Here is a 20,976-nt window from a genome sequence, read left to right on the forward strand (position 1 = left end):
TTTAAAATACATTTTTTAACCAAAGCATGAGTTGCTTTATTAACTGCGAAGAAACTGTGATGATGAAATATGATTATTGGTACATGGTTCAGTGATACGTGCTATTGTACTGACTGCACAGGATAGACATTGACAAGAGGTCATTTAATTGCAATGCACCTCAACACAGTATCTGTACACTGATCAATATACGTTGTGTTTCAAGGAAGACTTTAAAAAAGAAGTATTCATCATCCCAAAATAAAGTTTTTTTTAACATTTCTAATCATAGCATTCAAAAATAATTAGCGAAAACATTTTGAAATCATTGCATTTTTCTATAATTATTTTTACAAAGATTGACTTTCAAAAAAAAGGGATCAGTTGAATCTCTTACCTCCTCTTCCTGAAAACACTGATCTTCAAATTGCTCAAATAGATCATTATGATCAATAGAATATTGCTTTATAAGACTGAAATCTACAACAAAGAAATAAAAGATGGTGTGGTAGCTGAACTCAGGTATAGAACAAGTACGAAGTTAAATCCTGAATTGATATAAACTGTAACTCAAAAGGTAAGAGAGGTAGGCATCTAGTGCAGGAGTCTTTTGTGGATATACCCATTTCAAACAGGTATGATGTTTTGGAAAATGTAGGGGGTGATGGATTCTCAGGGGAATGTAGCCAAGTTTCTGCTATGGAGACTGGCTCTAATGCAACAAGGGGTACATCGGCTTCCAAGAGATCAATTGTGTAAGGAGATTCTCTAGTCCGAGGTACAGACAGACGTTTCTGTGGCCAGAAGCGAAAAAGCAGAATGGTGTGTTGCTTCCCCGGTGCCAGGATCAAGGATGTCTCAGAGAGGGTGCAGAATGTTCTCACGAGGGAGACGAGCCAGCAAGAGGTCATTATCCACATTGGAACCAATGACATAGGAAGGGAAAAGGTTGAGATTCTGAAGGGAGATTACAGAGTTAGGCAGAAATTTAAAAAGGAGGTCCTCAAGAGTAGTAATATCTGGATAACTGCCACTGCTATGAGCTACTGAGGGCAGGAATAGGAGGATAGAGCAGATGAATGCATGGCTGAAGAGCTGGTGTATGGGAGAAGGATTCACATTTTTGGACCATTGGAATCTCTTTTGGGGGAGAAGTGACCTGTACAAAAAGGATGAATTGCACCTAAAATGGAAGGGGACTAATATCCTGGCAAGGAAATTTGCTCGAGCTGCTCGGGAGGATTTAAACCAGTAAGATGGGAGGGGTGGGACCCAGGGAGATAGTGAAGAAAGAGATCAATCAGAGACGGGTATAGCTGAGAACAGAAGCAAGTCAAACAGTCAGGGCAAGCAGGGACAAGGTAGGACTAATAAATTAAACTGCATTTATATCAATGCAAGGGACCTAACAGAAAAGACAGATGAACTCAGCGCATGATTAGGAACATGGAACTGGGATATCGTAGCAATTACAGAATCATGGCTCAGGGAGGGGCATGACTGGCAGCTTAATGTTCCAGGATACAAATGCTACAGGAAGGATAGAAAGGGAGGCTACAGAGGAGGGGGAGTGGCATTTTTGATTGGGATAGGATTACAGCTGTGCTGAGGGAGGATTTTCCCGGAAATACATCCAGGGAAGTTATTAGGGTGGAACTGAGAAATAAGAAAGGGATGATCACCTTATTGGGATTGTATTACAGACCCCCTAATAGTCAGAGGGAAATTGAGAAACAAACTTGTAAGGAGATCTCAGCTATCTGTAAGAATAACAGGGTGGTAAAAGTAAGGGATTTTAACTTTCAAAACATAGACTGGGACTGCCATAGTGTTAAAGGTTTAGATGGAGAGGAATTTGTTAAGTGTGTACAAGACAATTATCTGATTCAGTACGTGGATGTACCTGCTAAAGAAGGTGCAAAATTTGACCTACTCTTGGGAAATAAGGCAGGGCAGGTGACTGAGGTGTCAGTAGGGGAGCACTTTGGGGCCAGCTACCATAATTCTATTTGTTTTAAAATAGTGATGGAAAAGGATAGACCAGATCTAAAAGTTGAAGTTCTAAATTGGAGAAAGGCCAATTTTGATGGTATTCGGCAAGAACTTTCAAAAGCTGATTGGGGGCAGATGTTCGCAGGTAAAGGGAAGGCTGGAAAATGGGAAGCCTTCAGAAATGAGACAACGAGAATTCAGAAAAAGTATATTCCTGCCAGGGTGAAAGGAAAGGCTGGTAGACATAGGGAATGCAGGATGACTAAAGAAATTGAGGGTTTGGTTAAGAAAAAGAAGGAAGCATATGTCAGGTATAGACAGGAGAGATCGAGTGAATCCTTAGAAGAGTATAAAGAAAGTAGGAGTATACTTAAGAGGGAAATCAGAAGGGCAAAAATTGGACATGAGATAGCGTTGGCAAATAGAATTAAGGAGAATCCAAAGGGTTTTTACAAATACATTTCGTACAAAACGCTAACTAGGGAGAGAATAGGGTCCCTCAAAGATCAGCAAGGTGGCCTTTGTGTGGAGCCGCAGAAAATAGGGGAGATACTAAATGAGTATTTTGCATCAGTATTTACTGTGGAAAAGGATATGGAAGATATAGAATGTAGGGAAATAGATGGTGACATCTTGCAAAATGTCCAGATTACAGAGGAGGAAGTGCTGGATGTCTTGAAATGGGTAAAAGGTGGATAAATCCCCAGGACCTGATCAGGTGTACCCGAGAACTCTGCGAGAAGCTAGAGAAGTGATTGCTGGGCCTCATGCCGAAATATTTGTATCATCGATAGTAACAGGTGAGGTGCCGGAAGACTGGAGGTTGGCAAACGTGGTGCCGCTGTTTAAGAAGTGCGGTAAGGACAAGCCAGGGAACTATAGACCGGTGAGCCTGACCTCGGTGGTGGGCAAGTTGTTGGAGGGAATCCTGAGGGTAAGTATGTACATGTATTTGTAAAAACAAGGACTGATTAGTCAACATGGGTTTGTGTGTGGGAGATCATGTCTCACAAACTTGATTGAGCTTTTTGAAGAAGTAACAAAGAGGATTGATGAGGGCAGAGCAGTAGATGTGATCGATATGGACTTCAGTAAGGCGTTCGACAAGGTTCCCCATTGGAGACTGATTAGCAAGGTTTGATCTCATGGAATACAGGGAGAACTAGCCATTTGGATACAGAACTGGCTCAAAGGTAGAAGACAGAGGGTGGTGGTGGAGGGTTGTTTTTCAGACTGGAAGCCTGTGACCAGTGGAGTGCCACAAGGATCGGTACTGGGTCCTCTACTTTTTGTCATTTACATAAATTATTTGAATGTGAGCATAAGAGGTACAGTAAGTAAGTTTGCAGATGACACCAAAATTGGAGGTGTAGTGGACAACGAAGAGGGTTACCTCCGATAACATCAGGATCTTGACCAGATGGGCCAATGGGCCGAGTAGTGGCAGATGGAGTTTAATTCAGATAAATGCGAGGTGCTGCATTTTGGGAAAGCAAATCTAAGCAGGACTTATACACTTAATGGTAAGGTCCTAGGGAATGTTGCTGAACAAAGAGACCTTGCAGTGCGGGTTCACAGCTCCTTGAAAGTGGAGTCGCAGGTAGATAGGATAGTGAAGACAGCGTTTGGTATGCTTTCCTTTATTGGTCAGAGTATTGAGTACAGGAGTTGGGAGGTCATGTTGCAGCTGTACAGGACATTGGTTAGGCCATTGTTGGAAAATTGCGTACAATTCTGGTCTCCTTCCTATCGCAAAGATGTTGTGAAACTTGAAAGGGTTCAGAAAAGATTTACAAGGATGTTGCCAGGGTTGGAGGATTTGAGCTATGGGGAGAGGCTGAACAGGCTGGGGCTGTTTTCCCTGGAGCATCGGAGGCTGAGGGGTGACCTCACAGAGATTTACAAAATTATGAGGGGCATGGATAGGGAAAATAGGCAAAGTCTTTTCTCTGGGGTCGGGGAGTCAGAACTAGAGGGCATAGGCTTTGGGTGAGGGGAGAAAGATATCAATTAGATTAGATTCCCTACAATGTTGAAACAGGCCCTTCAGCCCAACCAGTCCCTCTGAAGAGTAACCCACCCTGACCCATTTCCCTCCGAGTAATGCCACTAACACTATCGGCAATTTAGTATGACCAATCCACCCTAACCTGCACATCTTAGGACTGTGGGAGGGAACCCACGCAGACACGGGGAGAATGTGGAAACTCCATACAGACAGTCACCTGAGGCTGGAATCGAACCTGGGACCCTGTTGGTGAGGCAGCAGTGCTGACCACTGAGCCACCCTTAGGTATAAAAGAGACATAAGGGGCAACTTTTTCACACAGAAGGTGGCACAGGTATGGAATGAGCTGCCAGAGGAAGTGGTGGAGGCTGGTACAATTGCAACATTTAAGAGGCATTTGGATGGGTATATAAGTAGGAAGGGTTTGGAGGGATATGGGCCAGGTAGGTGGGACTAGATTGGGTTGGGATATCTGGTCGGCGTGGTCAGGTTGGACCGAAGGGTCTGTTTCCATGCTGTACATCTCTATGAGTCTATGACTCGAAAATAGGAAGCCATGATGACATCAAAAGATAAAAGTATACAAATTCCTGTTCTTTCATGGACAAAACCTATGTTTTGAGAAAAGGAATCCAGTTTCTCATTACACACCCTTGCAGATATAATGAGGGAAGTCTCAGAATATTCTACTTTACAATGTATACTGTTTAATCTTAGCCTTTTGCAGAAAATTGTAATGTTCTGCTGCTGCTGAATGCATGTTTCATTAAAGAGAGGGTGCAACGTAAGAGTATGGCAAAGCAAACATGGAAGTTATGCTGTTAAGTCAGTCTCCATAGAGACGTACACAATCGGCATTCTTTTAGACCCTGAAACAAGATGGCATTCAACACAGATCACAACAAACTGTGCGTTGTGAGCACTATTTTGTTACCTAAAAAGAACCCATTCCACCAACGGAACTGACTTTGTACAGTTCAATCTTCCAGTCAAAGTTCAGTCATTGAAAAACTGACATTCATATCTGACTCTGAAGATAGTGCAATTGCCTGAATACAGTTATGTAAAATCACATCTTTCGACCATGGTTGTCAGATAAAGTCATGGAATCAATTTTTATCTGAATAACTTTTGGAGAGTTAATATGCATGCCTGTATTTGGTCAAAAAAAGGACCATCATCGTGGAAGAAAGCAAAAGTAATCTGAATTCATTCGAATTATAATTCCTCATCAGATCAAAAAAATAATTTGAATAAATAAGAAATCAAACATAGAAAAGCCTTAAGCATTTACTCATTATCATTCATTTTCATTTAGAGGGCCTGAGCGATACCGAGAGGCTGAATTGGCTCTCTGGAGTGTCGGAGAGGCTGAGGGGTGGCCTTGTAAAGGTTTATAAAATAATACGGGGTATGTATAAGGTGAAGAGCCAAGATCTTTTTCCCAGAGTAAGTGTGTTCAAAATTAGACAGCACAGGTTTCAGTGAGAAGGGAAAGATTTAAAATGGACCTGAATGGCAACTATTTAAGTCAGAGGATGGCCCATGTATGGAACAAGCTGTCAGACAAAGTGGTGGAGGCGATTATAATTACAACATTTAAAAAGCATCTGGATGGGTACGTGAATAAGAAGGGTTTAGTGTGATGTGGGGCAAATGATGGCAAATAGGACTGAATCAGTTCAGGATATATGGTCGGCATAGACGAGTTGGACCGAAGGGTCTGTTTTCTGTGGTATATGACTCTATCTGTACACTCATTATGTAATAGATCATTAATCGCTCTCGTTTGGTTGTGAAACTTTTGGGTTTTGATCTCTGAAAAACCAAGGTCAGCGTTTGCAAGACATCAATGAAAGGTTAGGCCAATAACGAGGGATCTGAACTTTTTACACAAATGTACATGCTAACTTTGTAATGGTATGGCTGAAAATAATTTTTCCTTCTGTCTTATAAACTAGCCACAACGAAACCAAATTATAATGTCGAACACATAGTCTGTTTTTGTAAACTAAACAAGATGTCCCATTTAAGCATTACAATACTGGAGGGTATTGGCTAAAGTGATACGAACTGTAAATTATTTTCTATCCCTTCACCCGGCTCCACTCTGCTGTCCTCCCTTTCCTACTTGATTTCCATGTGCAGCTATAAACCATTGGACAATGTCTAACAGGATAAAGGAACTGTAAAGCTGGCCCTAAACTCTCAATCTCTTTCATACATACTAAACCAAACATTGTATATCAACTGGAAAATTATTTTAACAGTAGGTCAAAGGCCTACTATCATCAAATGATGCTTACCCAAAGCACAAGTTTAACATCAGCATCCAGTCAAAAGAACGTCCTTTGCATGAATGTTTCCTTTGTTTTTTTTTGCGAACAAACATTTAATTACAAGTCCTATGAATTTGAAATATTTATCATTTAACAAAAATTAAATGCCGTTAAATCTTACCAAATTGAAAATGAGAACTTCAGATTAGGCAATGAATAATTTATCAATAACAACAGAAGCCAAGTTTTTGACAGAGAGTAATGTAACAAATCACATGGTACTCACAATGAAGACCAGTAAGAGCAAGGACTGTAGCTGCTTGCATTTTATTCCCAAAGGCCAACACCTTCAAGGCATCCCAAAAAATCGTTTGCTGCTTTACCACTTTTACTGCTTCTTCCAAAGTGCAACACTGAAAATAAACTTAACTTTAACATCTGAATTCAAATACACATATCATCTCCAAGACACAATCAAGCACAAAATGAAAATAACTATTATTTTAAACATAATAAATCTCCACAATTTCAATATATTGTAACAGATAATGTTCTGGTAATATGTAAAAAACACTTCAGCAAGGAAGCACTTTCAGCTACACTAACTTCTGAACAAAAGTACCTTTCGCTTACCAAGATAAACCCAAAACATCCCTTTTTCTCTGTTTCAGAGAGTGATGCATCATTTTAACTTTTGTAACAAGCAGTATATTTAAATAATAAAATATTCTGAGCATAGCACACACACAATAATTCTCTTATCAATTTAGCCTTTTAAAGGACCTAATCTTTTTATGACAGAATAATGTATTGTATTTTCTTGACTTTGAGACTGGTCTGACAGTCAGTACAGCTATTGCAGTCCTTGGCAGTTCTATTTAATTTTATTTCATGAATTTATTTTAAATATTCATATCTAATATTGTTGTTGAGTGCTTTTTAAAAGTCAGCTTTGCAATAATGGAAAAAATTAGATTCTCACCTGGATGAGGTTTTCACCCACACGAACAAACTGTATCAGCAGTGGTCGCTTCAACTAAAAAACAATTTGAAATTAGATAAAAACTGAGCATTCAGGAGCATTGAGAGAGAATTAGGACACTTAGATACACTTAAAGTACTTACAGCATATACAAGTAGAGCCCTATGTGCAGATTCCAGAAGATTGATTATCTTCAGTGTTTTGAGATCAAGGTCCCGCAGTTCGTCATAACTACAAGGAAGAAATGCTTTGTGAATTGTTTTCCACTGATTTCAAAAGTCAAGATTTAACCCTTCACTCATCAACCCCAAATGTCAGCCAAACCAGTAAGGTACCAGTTTAATACTGATCCTTAGCCATTCATGCTCACTAAAGATAGGTAACGTTAATGATCCAGACTACAGCTCATTTATCTTCCAGAGGTAAAAACAGGTGTCTCACTAAGAAAATTAATGATGATAGGTGGTTTTTGCCATATCTTTCGAACTACATAATTGGACCTGAATGGTTAATGAGCGATGATCACTATTAGAAAGAAGAAACAACATAGCTATTAGGAATAGAAACCTCCAACATAGGTGAATGAGGACCAAAATGAAGAGAAAATGCCAAGAAAATTATATTTTTTTACCTAATTTTCTTTCTGGTAAACAAGACCCCCTTTATTAAGTCTATGGATCCACAGGCACTCAAGTCCCTGAGATTCTTCATTATCAATATTAACAGTGAATATTAAATGTGAAATTAAATGTGCATTCAATTAATATTGTAATCTCCATATTTTTAGTATAAATTTTCATTGATCTGAAAACTAAATTAACTTTTCTTGAAAGGTCCATTTCCATGATACCATAAACATAATGGTTTCTTCTCTTTCCGAGTTAGTCTGAAAGTCATGCAGTTACACTGAGATATAAAGATTTGGGTGAAAACACAGTAAAGGCACCTGATTTAATGAATAATGAAAATCTCTGGCAAGTTTATTAGCTGTATACCAAGAAGAAATCAATAGCTTGATTGATGGAATCACATTAACAATCTATGCAACATTGACATTTTTGCTTTTATTGGATTCCAAAAAATTCAGGGAGGCATTCCATGACTCAGGTGTGATGACTTGGAGATGCCGGTGTTGGACTGGGGTGTACAAAGTTAAAAATCACACAACGCACACAGATATTCCTACACACACACACGGACACAGGTACACACAAACGCGCACATAGACACCCAACACACCCTTATAGACACACACTCCCACATGTACCCCCTCACAGACTTAAGACTCTCTGCACTCACTACTCACACACACTTTCTCACACTCACAACCCCCACCCCAGACAGACAGACAGACAGACACACACACACACAGATAAAGACCCACATGCACACATATATTTTGTGGGGTGAATTTGTACTTGCAGGGTTACATTGTACTTTGCTCAAAAACTCCATGCATTCATGTAGAACTCTGAGCTCAAAAACTGTATGAATTTATGTAAAACTCTGTTATCTCACTTTTTAGGTGAGAATCAATCTAAACATCATGGCATAATCAGAAAACACAGGGGGCTAACACCTTCAACATATTGTCTAGCTATCACCATTGTTAACAGCTAACCTGAGAATGCAACTTTAAAAAAACGTTTTGTGATTTACACATGAAAGAAGTGAAACTATCACTGTATTCTAACAGATGAAAGGCTTAACAGACAATCAATTTTTCAATGTATAATTTCAGTTACATCACACTGTAAATTTTTGCTAGAAATTCTGTGTTACGATCGAGCCCTCCACAATCACCTGATGAAGGAGCGTCGCTCCGAAAGCTAGTGTGCTTCCAATTAAACTTGTTGGACTATAATCTGGTGTTGTGTGATTTTTAACTTTATGACTCTGGTGGTGCTTCATGATTAACGAACATGTTATTTTCCAAAGCATAGTGTAAAACTGTGCAACATATTGTGTTACATATAACACCGTTCATAGAAAACATTGGCCCTGAAATACAGGACTATAGAAAAATTAAAAGGAACCATTCCAGCCCAAATTTTTTTGGCCATTACCAAGACAGCTCGTAATTATGACAAATTTCCTGTTGGCCATACGAATGGCTCAAAAGGCTATGATACACCTAAAATTGGCCGATTTGCAGCCAGGTTTCTAAGTCACTGTTCTCTTCATTGAACACCTAATCCAAAGTGACATTCTGTAAGAGACCATCAGTTTCCTCCTTTTCAAAATAGAAGCTGGAGTCATATAACTGGAAAAAACCATGAGTTTTGCAACTTGAAATTCAAGTGCTGCATACTGAGTTGTATGATTCAAAGATTTCTTTCGGAAGAATACAGAGAATTCAAGACTTAAATGCACCAAGAATCTCTTGAGTTAAGGAAATTCTGCCTGGCAACAGCTCTCTGATGGGTTCAGCTGCAGTGTTAAAAAAACTGAGTGTCAAGAGAGGCAGAGAGGGGAAAACATCCAGAACCTGCAGACACCCAGCACCTTCTCTCTCCCACTGTGGAGAGAAAGTCAGAAAACTCACGAAAGGTAGAAAAAAAATTCATATATGAAGTGATCCACCTTCACCTGACCAACCACTGAGTCAAAGGTCGACTGCCACTGCATAAAGAACAGCATCTCACCATTGCAAAAACCAAAAGTGAGGCATGATTATCAGCATGGTTTCCCAACAAGTGACACCTTCCAATGTAACAAACAGTTCAAGTGCTGTATGCAGTTGGCGATAACATTCTTTTGAATGCATCCTATTTCTAACAATTAAATTTAACCATATATCAGTTTTACTGCAATATTAAAAGACAACCAGGATTTTTCCCCAGCAACACTATGATATGCTGCTGTCACAAAATGGCTATCAAATCTTCTAACAGAACAGCTACTGGACCTATTTATGGAGCAAGGAGTTGTGGGCCTCACAAAACCCAAGGAATTAAAATGATGAATGGCAGTTGTGTAGCGAGTTCTGATCAGCTTTTGTTTTGAATTTCAGCCTTTCTTTGGAAATTGAGATTCTGGAAGTATATAATGGTAAAGAAAATTTCACTTCTTATTGAGTCAGTTGAAATTCAGGTGCAGATTATAAAAAAATGCACTTCCTAATTGGCTAAACTGCAGACAATTTGCTTATGCGTGTGTTCTTAAAATTAAAATTACTAGGACCACAATAATCAGTTATTGTAAAGGGGCCTTAAATTGGAAACCATTCCACAATCGGCATTCAGACTGTCAATCTGTGCCATTCTGTCTGACTTAGAGTCGGGCAGATGTACAATTTGGAAACAGACCCTTCAGTCCAAATCGTCCATGTCGACCAGACATCCGAAATTAATCTAGTCCCAATTGCCAGCACTTTGGCCCATGTCCCTCTAAACCCTTCCTATTCATATACCCATCCAGATGCCTTTTAAACACTGTGATTGCTCTGGCAGCTCATTCCATATACACCCCACTCTGAGTGAAAACATAGCCCCTTAGGTCCCTTTTACATTTTTTCCCTTTCACCCTAAACCTATGCCCTCTCATTCTGGACTCACCACCCCAGGGAAAAGACGTTGTCTATTTACCCTATCCATGCCCCTCATGATTTTATTAACCTCTATAAAGTCACCCATCAGGCTCCAAGGAAAACAGCTCCAAGTCTATTCAGCCTCTCCCTAAAGCACAAACTTTCCAACCCTGGCAACAGTCTTGTCAATCTTTTCTGAATCCTTTCACGTTTCACAACATCCTTCCAATCGGAGGGAGACTAGAATTGCACAATATTCCAAAAGCGGCCAAACCAAGGTCCTGTACAGCTGCAAAATGACCTCCCAAATCCTGTACACAATGTTCTGTCCAATAAAGGAAAGCATTCCAAATGCCTTCTTCACTATCCTATCTACCTGCAACTCTACTTTCAAAGAACTGTGAACCTGCACGCCAAGATTCCTTTGTTCTGCAACACTCCCCAGGACCTTACCGTTAAGTGTATAAGTCCTGCCCTGATTTGCCTTTCCAAAATGCAACACCTCACATTTATCGAGATTAAACTCCATCTGCCAATCCTCGGCCCATTGGCCCATCTGATCAAGATCCGATTGTACTCTGAGGTAACCTTCTTCACTGTCCACTACACCTCCGATTTCATCTGCAAACTTACTAACTATATACCTCCTATGTTCACATCCAAATCATTTATATAAATGAGGAAAAGCAGTGGACCCAGCACCGATCCTTATGCCACACCACACCTCTGAAGCTATCACTACAAAACTTACTGTTCGTGTTGGATAAGCTCTGCTTCAGCTGCCCAGTTCCTATAGCGTTCATCTGAGTGAGGTCTGCCAAAAAGAATTGGACCCAGGAGCTGAACTTTCACAATGTGACAGTACCGCTTCAAAACGGACATCCTCAGGTAACACCATCTCTTAGGAATCAACACTGAAAATGAAAACATGCATTACTTTGGTAAAACAAATTGATTTGATTCAGTAAACAAATCAAAACCTTTCAGCATGGAAAACAGACTCAGGCTAAGCAATAACAAAAATAATGGAGTTTGAATCTGAACAGCCAATAGCCTCCATTTCTATTCAAGTAATATTTTTTAGATCTTAGTGCCAATTGTAGCTTTCAAATCACATCCCTTCTTGTTCCAATAAGTTATGCATGAAAAATAATGTTAAAGCACAGTGGGAGAAATGCAGAGAATTGTTAGGACTAAATATAAAATCGTGCATTTAGCCTGCATCCAACACATTTTTTTCTGAATGCTGTCCCTCCTATTTTGCTTCAGAATGCTCACTTGGTACAATTTCTGGTACAGCAGCATTTTGTGCTACAAAATTATAACATCATTACTTCGTCTAAGTAAACTTTGAACTTAGACTGTCACAAAAATGACAAGCACAGGCCAGTTATTTTCCATCTGGTAAATGGAAGTAAGGGGAAAGTATCTGCACATTAGGTAGCAGCAACTTAAAGAAGGGTGGGCACCAAGCTGTCAGGTTTCACCATAAATTATAAACAGAAGTGTTAGCAAAAACATTACTGCTTTGATCTCCATCATCAATACTGTACAATTTTACTGTTACAGGTAGTCTCTAGTTCTGGACACCCCACCCCAGGGAAAGGATGTTGCCTACTTAACCTATCCATGCCCCTCATGATTCATAAGCCTCTATAAGATCACCCCTCAGCCTCTGATACTCCAGGGAAAACAGTCCAGCTTATTCAGCTTCTCTCTTAAGAAACAAATTAAAACCAAAATTGCCTTAAGTTATATAACTCAAAATGTTAACTCTTCACAGATGCTGCTGGACCTGCTGAGTGTAACCGGCACTTTGTTTTATTTCAGATTTCCTACAACCGTAGTATTTTTGAAATTTCATTTCAGATATCTGCAATAACATCTCTTATTTCTTAACGGCACTGAAAGTGCGCCTACACCACTTTGAATGAAATGGCTCAAAAGGCACATTCTCATGGACAATCAGGGATGTGCACGGGCAATTAGGACAGCACGGTGACTCAGTGGTGAGCACTGCTGCCTCACAGTGCCAGGGACCTGGGTCCGATTCCAGCCTCAGGCAACTGTCTGAGAGGAGTTTGCACATTCTCCCAGTGTCTGCGTGGGTTTCCTCTCGGTGCTCCGCTTTCCTCCCACTTTCAAAAATGTGCAGGTTAGGTAAATGGCCATGCTAAATTGCCCGAAGTATTCAGGGATGTGTAGGTTAGGCGCATTAGTCAGGGGTAAAATGTAGGGTGGGGAATAGGTCTGGGTGGGTGACTCTACACTGGGTGGGTCAGTGTAGACTTGTTGGGCCAAAGGGCCGGTTTCCACACTGTAGGGATTCTATGAAGAATTCCTTTATGATCCTTTGGTGGCCAGACCTCCAGGGCTCAGGAGGCATACTAAACTACATCTTAGAAAATTCTTTTCATTTGGAGAAGTAACTAGTTTTAAATTAGATTTTCAACAACAAAACAACTATCTGTCACTTCACCACTGAGAAAGCCTTAGATGTGACACATTTGCGGCACAGAATGCGGGAAAGTGCTTGTTCAGAAGAATTGGGGGCATCGGTTCTTAGTGTAAATGGATCGGTGCAAATAAGGGGATGACATTTGTTCACTTGTGGAACGTATGACAGTACTTTCTTCCCACGCCAGAGGCTGGAAGCATGCATATTTCACAGTGGTGTGTCAGATAACTAAATTTCTGTTTATATCGAAGACTCTTAACAAAACTCATACTCAATAGGAAAAGAAATTGTAGTTTAATAAGCTGAATAGAATATACACGTAATAGAACAATCCTAATACATATTTTCATGTATACCACACTGACCAAATTTGAATTTATAAAGCTCAGCTCCTTAATCTTGACTGCTCTGGGAAGTAAATGTCTCACTACCCTTCCCAGGTTAAGAAACCATGAAGGCTGAAAGTTGCAAGGTGTTCATGTATGAGTGAGAGAGAGAAAACATTCTTCTGAAAATTACATTCGCTGACTGAAGGATTCGGGGGTTGAGGGTTGGGGCGGGGGGAAGAGAGAGAAGACAGAATGGAAACTGGTGAAAAGATTAACCCTTTATGGTCTGATCTGAGTGAACACTGGCTTGTCATGGATTGAATGTTTGCGTGTCATTCCCTGGAGCTCAAGATCCGGGAAGGTTATGAATTTAATTTGCATTCTGGGAATCTAAGGTGATTTTAAAAGAAAAAGCCATTTTGTCGGACGATGATACTGGACATGTTAGGTGAGCACTGTTACCTTTCCACACAGTTTAGGCTAGTCCCTTGTTATAATGTCCTGTTAAAAGGGAAGGTGATCTAGCCAAAGCAATCAGCAATTTGGTGCCTGGCTGGATCAAGGTTTCCCAATTTGATGTACATATAGCTTAATTAGTCAAGCGTACACAGATCTGTCAATGAGTTTCTCTTCCTCTGCAAACTTTTGCCGTTTTATTGCTGCTTATCTGATTAAAGACATGTGGCATATTTTTGTAATTTTAATACCAAATTCTGCATAAAATTAGGGGCAACATGGTGGCGCAGTGGTTAGCACTGCTGCCTCACAGCACCAGGGTCCCAGGTTCGATTCCAGCCTCGAGCGACTGTCTGTGGAATTTGCACATTCTCCCCGTGTCCGCGTAGGTTTCCTCCGACAGTCCAAAAATGTGCAGGTTAGGTGAACTGACCATGCTAAATTGCCCATACTGTTAGGTGAATTAGTCAGAGGGAAATGGGTCTGGGTGGGTTACTCTTCAGAGGGTCGGCGTGGACTTGTTGGGCCGAATGGCCTGTCTCCACACTGTAGGGAATCTAATCTAACAAAGACAGCTTGTTTGCAGCAATAAGGGAGTTGCCTGAGAGGGGTCTTCGGGGTAATAGCTGGCGCCGCTACTCTGCTTAAGGTTTTAGAACCTTAGCTGAAGCCTGGTTTGTAGGCATCTATGTTAGAGGGCAACATTTATTTACCAATGGCATCAAGGTAATAATTTAAACTTAACTGTCTTTAAGAGTTTTATATTCCAGTCTACCACAGAGTACGATCTCCCAGACGAACCAAGAGAGGCTACAGGTTTAGTCCATCAGGGATTCCCTGAGCCATCTCGAATAGGTACTTTAACACCATCTGGCATATTAAAGGCACCAATTTACAATCTATAATGTCACTGCTACTTCAATGCACTGCTTACTTCTTCTGCAATCTTTAATTGAATCACTTACCAAACACATATTAAAAATTAGAGCTTCCATTCATTTTTGAACTTTGTTAACTGCATAGCAGCCAATCTCTTCTTTCAAAGTTAGTCAGGTATCTTACCTTCATAGCTTAGCTGTGGTGGATCGATTGGAGGAAACCATGGTTTCAAATCCTGCAATTATGATTAAGCAAAAGTTGATATTCACACTACCAAAACAAATTAAGTTGATAAGAAATATAAAATAACCATCACATTGTCTTTGCAATAAACAGACACTGTTGCCCTGGCTGGAGAATCTGCAACAAGGGATCACAGTGTTGGGAAAAAGGCTCACTATTAGAAACTGAAATGAGGAAAACAGTCTTCATTCAGGGTGTTGAGAATCTTTGGAAATCATAGAACAGATGAATGCATGGCTGAGAAGCTGGTGTATGGGAGAAGGATTCACATTTTTGGATCATTGGAATCTCTTTTTGGGTAGAAGTGACCTGTACAAGGAGGACGGATTGCACCTAAATTGGAAGGGGACTAATATCCTGGCAAGGAAATTTGCTAGAACTGCTTGGGAGGACTTAAACTAGTAAGGTGGGGGGGGACCCAGGGAGATAGTGAGGAAAGAGATCAATCTGTGACGGGTACAGCTGAGAACAGAAGTGAGTCAAACAGTCAGGGCAGGCAGGGACAAGGTAGGACGAATAAATTAAACTGCATTTATTTCAATGCAAGGGGCCTAACAGGAAAGGCAGATGAACTCAGGACATGGTTAGGAACATGGGACTGGGATATCATAGCAATTACAGAATCATGGCTCAGGAATGGACAGGACTGGCAACTTAATGTTCCAGGATACAAATGCTACAGGAAGGATAGAAAGGGAGGCTACAGAGGAGAGGGAGTGGCTTTTTTGATAAGGGATATCATTACAGCTGTGCTGAGGAAGGATATTCCCGGAAATACATACAGGGAAGTTAGTTGGGTAGAACTGAAAAATAAGAAAGGGATGATCACCTTATTGGGATTGTATTATAGTCAGAGGGAAATTGAGAAACAAACTTGTAAGGAGATCTCAGCTATCTGTAAGAATAATAGGGTAGTTATGGTATGGGATTTTAACTTTCCAAACATTGACTGGGACTGCCATAGTGTTAACGATTTAAATGGAGACGAATTTCTTAAGTGTGTACAAGACAATTTTCTGATTCAGTATGTGGATGTACCTACTAGAGAAAGTGCAAAACTTGACCTACTCTTGGGAAATAAGGCAGGGCAGGTGACTGAGGTGCCAGTGGGGGAGCACTTTAGGGCCAGTGACCATAATTCTATTCGTTTTAAAATAGTGATGGATAAGGACAGACCAGATCTAAAAGTTGAAGTTCTAAATTGGAGAAAGGGCAATTTTGACGGTATTAGGCAAGAACTTTCAAAAGCTGACTGGAGACAGATGTTCGCAGGTAAACGGACGGCTGGAAAATGGGAAGCCTTCAGAAATGAGATAACAAGAATCCAAAGAAAGTATATTCCTGTTAGGGTGAAAGTGAAGGCTGGTAGGTATAGGGAATGCTGGACGACTAAAGAAATTGAAGAAAAAGAAGGAAGCATACGTCAGGTATAGACAGGATAGATCGAGTGAATCCTTAGAAGAGTATAAAGAAAGTAGGAGTATACTTAAGAGGGAAATCAGGAGGGCAAAACAGGGACACGAGATAGCTTTGGCAAATAGAATTAAGGAGAATCCAAAGGGTTTTTACAAATATATTAAAGGACAAAAGGGTAACTAGGGAGAAAATAGGGCCCCTCAAAGATCAGCAAGGTGGTGTGGAGCCACAGAAAATGGGGGAGATACTAAATGAATATTTGCATCAGTATTTACTGTGGAAAAGGATATGGAAGATATAGACTGTAGGGAAATAGATAGTGACATCTTGCAAAATGTCCAGATTGCAGAGGAGGAAGTGCTGGATGTCTTGAAACGGTTAAAAGTGGATAAATCCCCAGGACCTGAGCAAGTGTACCCGAGAAGCTAGAGGAGTGATTGCTGGGCCTCTTGCTGAGATATCTGTATCGATAGTCACAGGTGAGGTGCCAGAAGACTGGAGGTTGGCAAACGTGATGCCACTGTTTAAGAAGGGCAGTAAAGACAAGCCAGGGAACTATAGACCAGTGAGCCTGACTTCGGTGGTGGGCAAGTTGTTGGGGAATCCTGAGGGACAGGATGTACATGTATTTGGAAAGGCAAGGACTGATTCGGGATAGTCAACATGGCTTTGTGCATGGGAGATCACAAACTTGATTGAGTTTCTTGAAGAAGTAACAAAGAAGATTGATGAGGGCAGAGCAGTAGATGTGATCGATATGGACTTCAGTAAGGCATTCGACAAGGTTCCCCATGGAAGACTGATGAGCAAGGTTAGATCTCTTGGAATACAGGGAGCACTAGCCATTTGGATACAGAACTGGCTCAAAGGTAGAAGACAGAGGGTGGTGGTGGAGGGTTGTTTTTCAGACTGGAGGCCTGTGACCAGTGGAGTGCCACAAAGATCAGTGCTGGGCCCTCTAATTTGTGTCATTTACATAAATGTTTTGGATGGGAGCATAAGAGGTACAAGTTAGTAAGTTTGCAGATGACACCAAAATTGGAGGTGTAGTGGACAGTGAAGAGGGTTACCTCAGATTACAACAGGATCTGGACCAGATGGGCCAATGGGCTGATAAGTGGCAGATGGAGTTTAATTCAGATAAATGCGAGGTGCTGCATTTTGGGAAAGCAAATCTTAGCAGGACTTATACACTTAATGGTTAGGTCCTAGGGAGTGTTGCTGAACAAAGAGACCTTGGAGTGCAGGTTCATAGCTCCTTGAAAGTGGAGTCGCAGGTAAATAGGATAGTGAAGGCGGCGTTTGGTATGCTTTCCTTTATTGGTCAGATTATTGAGTACAGGAGTTGGGAGGTCATGTTGCGGTTGTACAGAACATTGGTTAGGCCACTGTTGGAGTATTGCGTGCAATTCTCGTCTCCTTCCTATCGGAAAGATGTTGTGAAACCTGAAAGGGTTCAGAAAAGATTTACAAGGATGTTGCCAGGATTGGAGGATCCGAGCTACAGGGGGAGAGGCTGAACAGGCTGTGACTGTTTTCCCTGGAGCGTCGGAGGCTGAGGGGTGACCTTATAGAGGTTTACAAAATCATGAGGGGCATGGATAGGGTAAATAGACAAAGTCTTTTCTTTGAAGTGGGTGAGTCCAGAACTAGAGGGCATAGGTTTTGGGTGAGAGGGGAAAGATATAAAAGAGACCTAAGGTGCAACTTTTTCACAGAGGGTGGTGCGTGTATGGAATGAGCTGCCAGAGGATGTGATGGAGGCTGGTAGAATTGCAACATTTAAGAGGGATTTGGATGGGTATATGAATAGGAAGGGTTTGGAGGGATATGCGTCGGGTACTGGCAGGTCGGACTAGATTGGTTTGGGATCACTGGTGGGCATGGACAAGTTGGACCGAAGGGTCTGTTTCCGTGCTGTACTTCTCTATGACTCTATTCCCCAGAACCATGGGCGGCAGGGTGGCACAGTGGTTAGTACTGCTGCCTCACAGTGCCAGAGACCCGGGTTCAATTCCCGCCTCAGGTGACTGACTGTGTGGGAGACTGACATTCTCCCCGTGTCTGCGTGGGTTTCCTCTGGGTGCTCCAGTTTCCTCTGACAGTCCAAAAATGTGCAGGTTAGGTGAATTGGCCATGCTAAATTGCCCGTAGTGTTAGCTGAAGAGGTAAATGTAGGGGAATGGGTCTGGGTGGGTTGCGCTTCGGCGGGTCGGTGTCGACTTGTTGGGCTGAAGGGCCTGTTCCCACACTGTAAGTAATCAAATCTAAACCGTGGATGCACAGTCATTCAACATTTCTAAATGTAATAGATATTTGGACACAAATGGAATCAAAGAATGTGGCAACAGACGAGGAAAAATAGAGATGAGATAAATTATCTCTGAATGGTTGAGTCAAGAGGTTGGATTACCTGCCTCTACTATTTCATACATCTTTACAGGTTTCAATATTACCTGCTGATACAAGGTGCTGCATTTTGGGAAAGCAAATTTTAACAGGACTTATACACTTAATGGTAAGGTCCACAGAGGGTTGCTGAATAAAGAGACCTTGGAGTGCAGGTTCATTGCTCCTTGAAAGTAGAGTTGCAAGTAGATAGGACAGTGAAGAAGGCGTTTGGTATGCTTTCCTTTATTGGTCATAGTATTGAGTACAGGGGTTAGGAGGTCATGTTGTAGCTGTACAGGACACTGGTTAGGCCACTTTGGAATATTGCATGCAATTCTGGTCTCCTTCCTATCAGAAGGATGTAGTGAAACGTGAAAGGGTTCAGAAAAGATTTACAAAGATGTTGCCAAAGTTGGAGGGTTTGAGCTATGAGGGAGAGGTTGAATAGGCTGAGGCTGTTTTCTCTGGAGCGTCAGAGGCTGTGGAATGACTTTAAAGAGATTTATAAAATCATGAGGGGCGTAGACAAGATACATAGACAAAGTTTTTTCCCTGGACTGGGGGAGTCCAGAACTAGAGAGCATAGCTTTATGGTGAGAGGAGAAAGATATAAGAGACCTAAGGGGCACCTTTTTCACACAAAGGGTGGTATGTGTATGGAATGAGCTGCCAGAGAAAATGGTGGAGGCTAGTACAATTGCAACATTTAAAAGGCATCTGAATGGGTATAAGAATAGGAAGGGTTTGGAGGGATATGGGTCAGATGCTGGCAGGTCGGACTAGACTGGGTTGGGATATCTGGTGGGCATGGACAAGTTGGACCGAAGGGTCTGTTTCCGTGCTGTACTTCTCGATGACTCTCTGATACCTTAGCATTAAATGGAAGAATATTTTCTCTGCTCACTTGTTTATTTCTACTAATTTAAGAAAAAGTATATCAAGACAGACTTGAATGCCAAAGGTAATAGATGGTAGAAACAGAAGAATCCCAAAACTCTACAAACTTCAAAAAGAATGGGATTTTTATTTAACATTTGAAATGTAATGCTTTTGTACTGATTAGATTCGATTACATTACAGTGTGGAAACAGGCCCTTCGGCCCAACAAGTCGACACCGACCCGCCGAAGCACAACCCACCCAGACCCCTACATTTACCCCTTACCTAACACTATGGGCAATTTAGCATGGCAATTCACCTAACCTGCACATCTTTGGACTATGGGAGGAAACCGGAGCACCTGGAGGAAACCCACACTGACATGGGGAGAATGTGCAAACTCCACACAGTCAGTCACCTGAGGCGGGAATTGAACCCGGGTCTCTGGCGCTGTGAGGCAGCAGCGCTAACCACTGTGCCACCATGCCGCCCACGTTTAGTCTATTGCATCTTTATATTTTTATATGTTTTAGGTAATAAACATCTGTTCTATTGTTAAAATCAAATTTGCAGCATTGTGTTTGTGTTTGTGCCAAAGATAACTTTCTTAAAGTTAAAAATAAAATTTTAATCTACTAATCACAATCTCAGCAATTAAATTAGCTGGAATCATAACACTGGTATACAGAAATATGCAACAAGAAATGTGAATTGATGTTTCACATTTAATTATGAATCATACACAGGTTTTAAAGATGGACTGCAATCTATATCGGAAAACTCTACTGATGCATACATCTGTTTTACACTGAAATAAAGATCTAAACATCAGAATCCAGTTTTTGGTGACTTTCTGTTCAGAATTATGAAAAATAGACAGTGGTCACAGTTTTACAATTTTTTTTCTGAAACAGAGCTGCATGCAAGAAACAGAGGGTTGTAATAACTTTTGAATGAAACCAGACAGACCACCTGGCATTGACCTAGGCACTGGAAACAATGAGAAAACTCCACCCTTTTGATCCTGCAAAGTTCTCCTTACTAACATCTGTGGATGAGTGCTGTCTCAGAGACTAGTCAAGCAACAGCCTGCCAATTAAACATCAGGAATTGTGTAGTATTTGTCAATATCCCAGACGCCACTATCACTGATTAT

At 41.1% G+C, this 20,976-nt stretch overlaps 1 protein-coding gene across 3 annotated transcripts in view; it reads right to left on the reverse strand.

Annotated features, from left to right (window-relative positions):
* LOC140494154 (uncharacterized) overlaps positions 1-20,976 on the reverse strand; it is a 114,033-nt gene that overhangs the window by 88,979 nt on the left and 4,078 nt on the right. For 2 of the 3 annotated variants that reach the window (XM_072593222.1, XM_072593221.1), the window contains exons 3-8: positions 15,075-15,126; positions 11,521-11,683; positions 7,384-7,471; positions 7,241-7,294; positions 6,545-6,671; positions 377-459 (exon numbers count right to left, since the gene is read on the reverse strand). In XM_072593222.1, the coding sequence (XP_072449323.1) occupies positions 377-459; positions 6,545-6,671; positions 7,241-7,294; positions 7,384-7,471; positions 11,521-11,683; positions 15,075-15,126 (567 nt within the window). Of the gene's footprint in view, positions 1-376; positions 460-6,285; positions 6,355-6,544; positions 6,672-7,240; positions 7,295-7,383; positions 7,472-11,520; positions 11,684-15,074; positions 15,127-20,976 lie in introns of those variants that run through there. The other variant, XM_072593223.1, reaches the window with a different exon arrangement.

This window comes from Chiloscyllium punctatum, chromosome 23 (genome assembly GCF_047496795.1).
Source record: "Chiloscyllium punctatum isolate Juve2018m chromosome 23, sChiPun1.3, whole genome shotgun sequence".
Classification (NCBI taxonomy): Eukaryota; Metazoa; Chordata; class Chondrichthyes; order Orectolobiformes; family Hemiscylliidae; genus Chiloscyllium; species Chiloscyllium punctatum.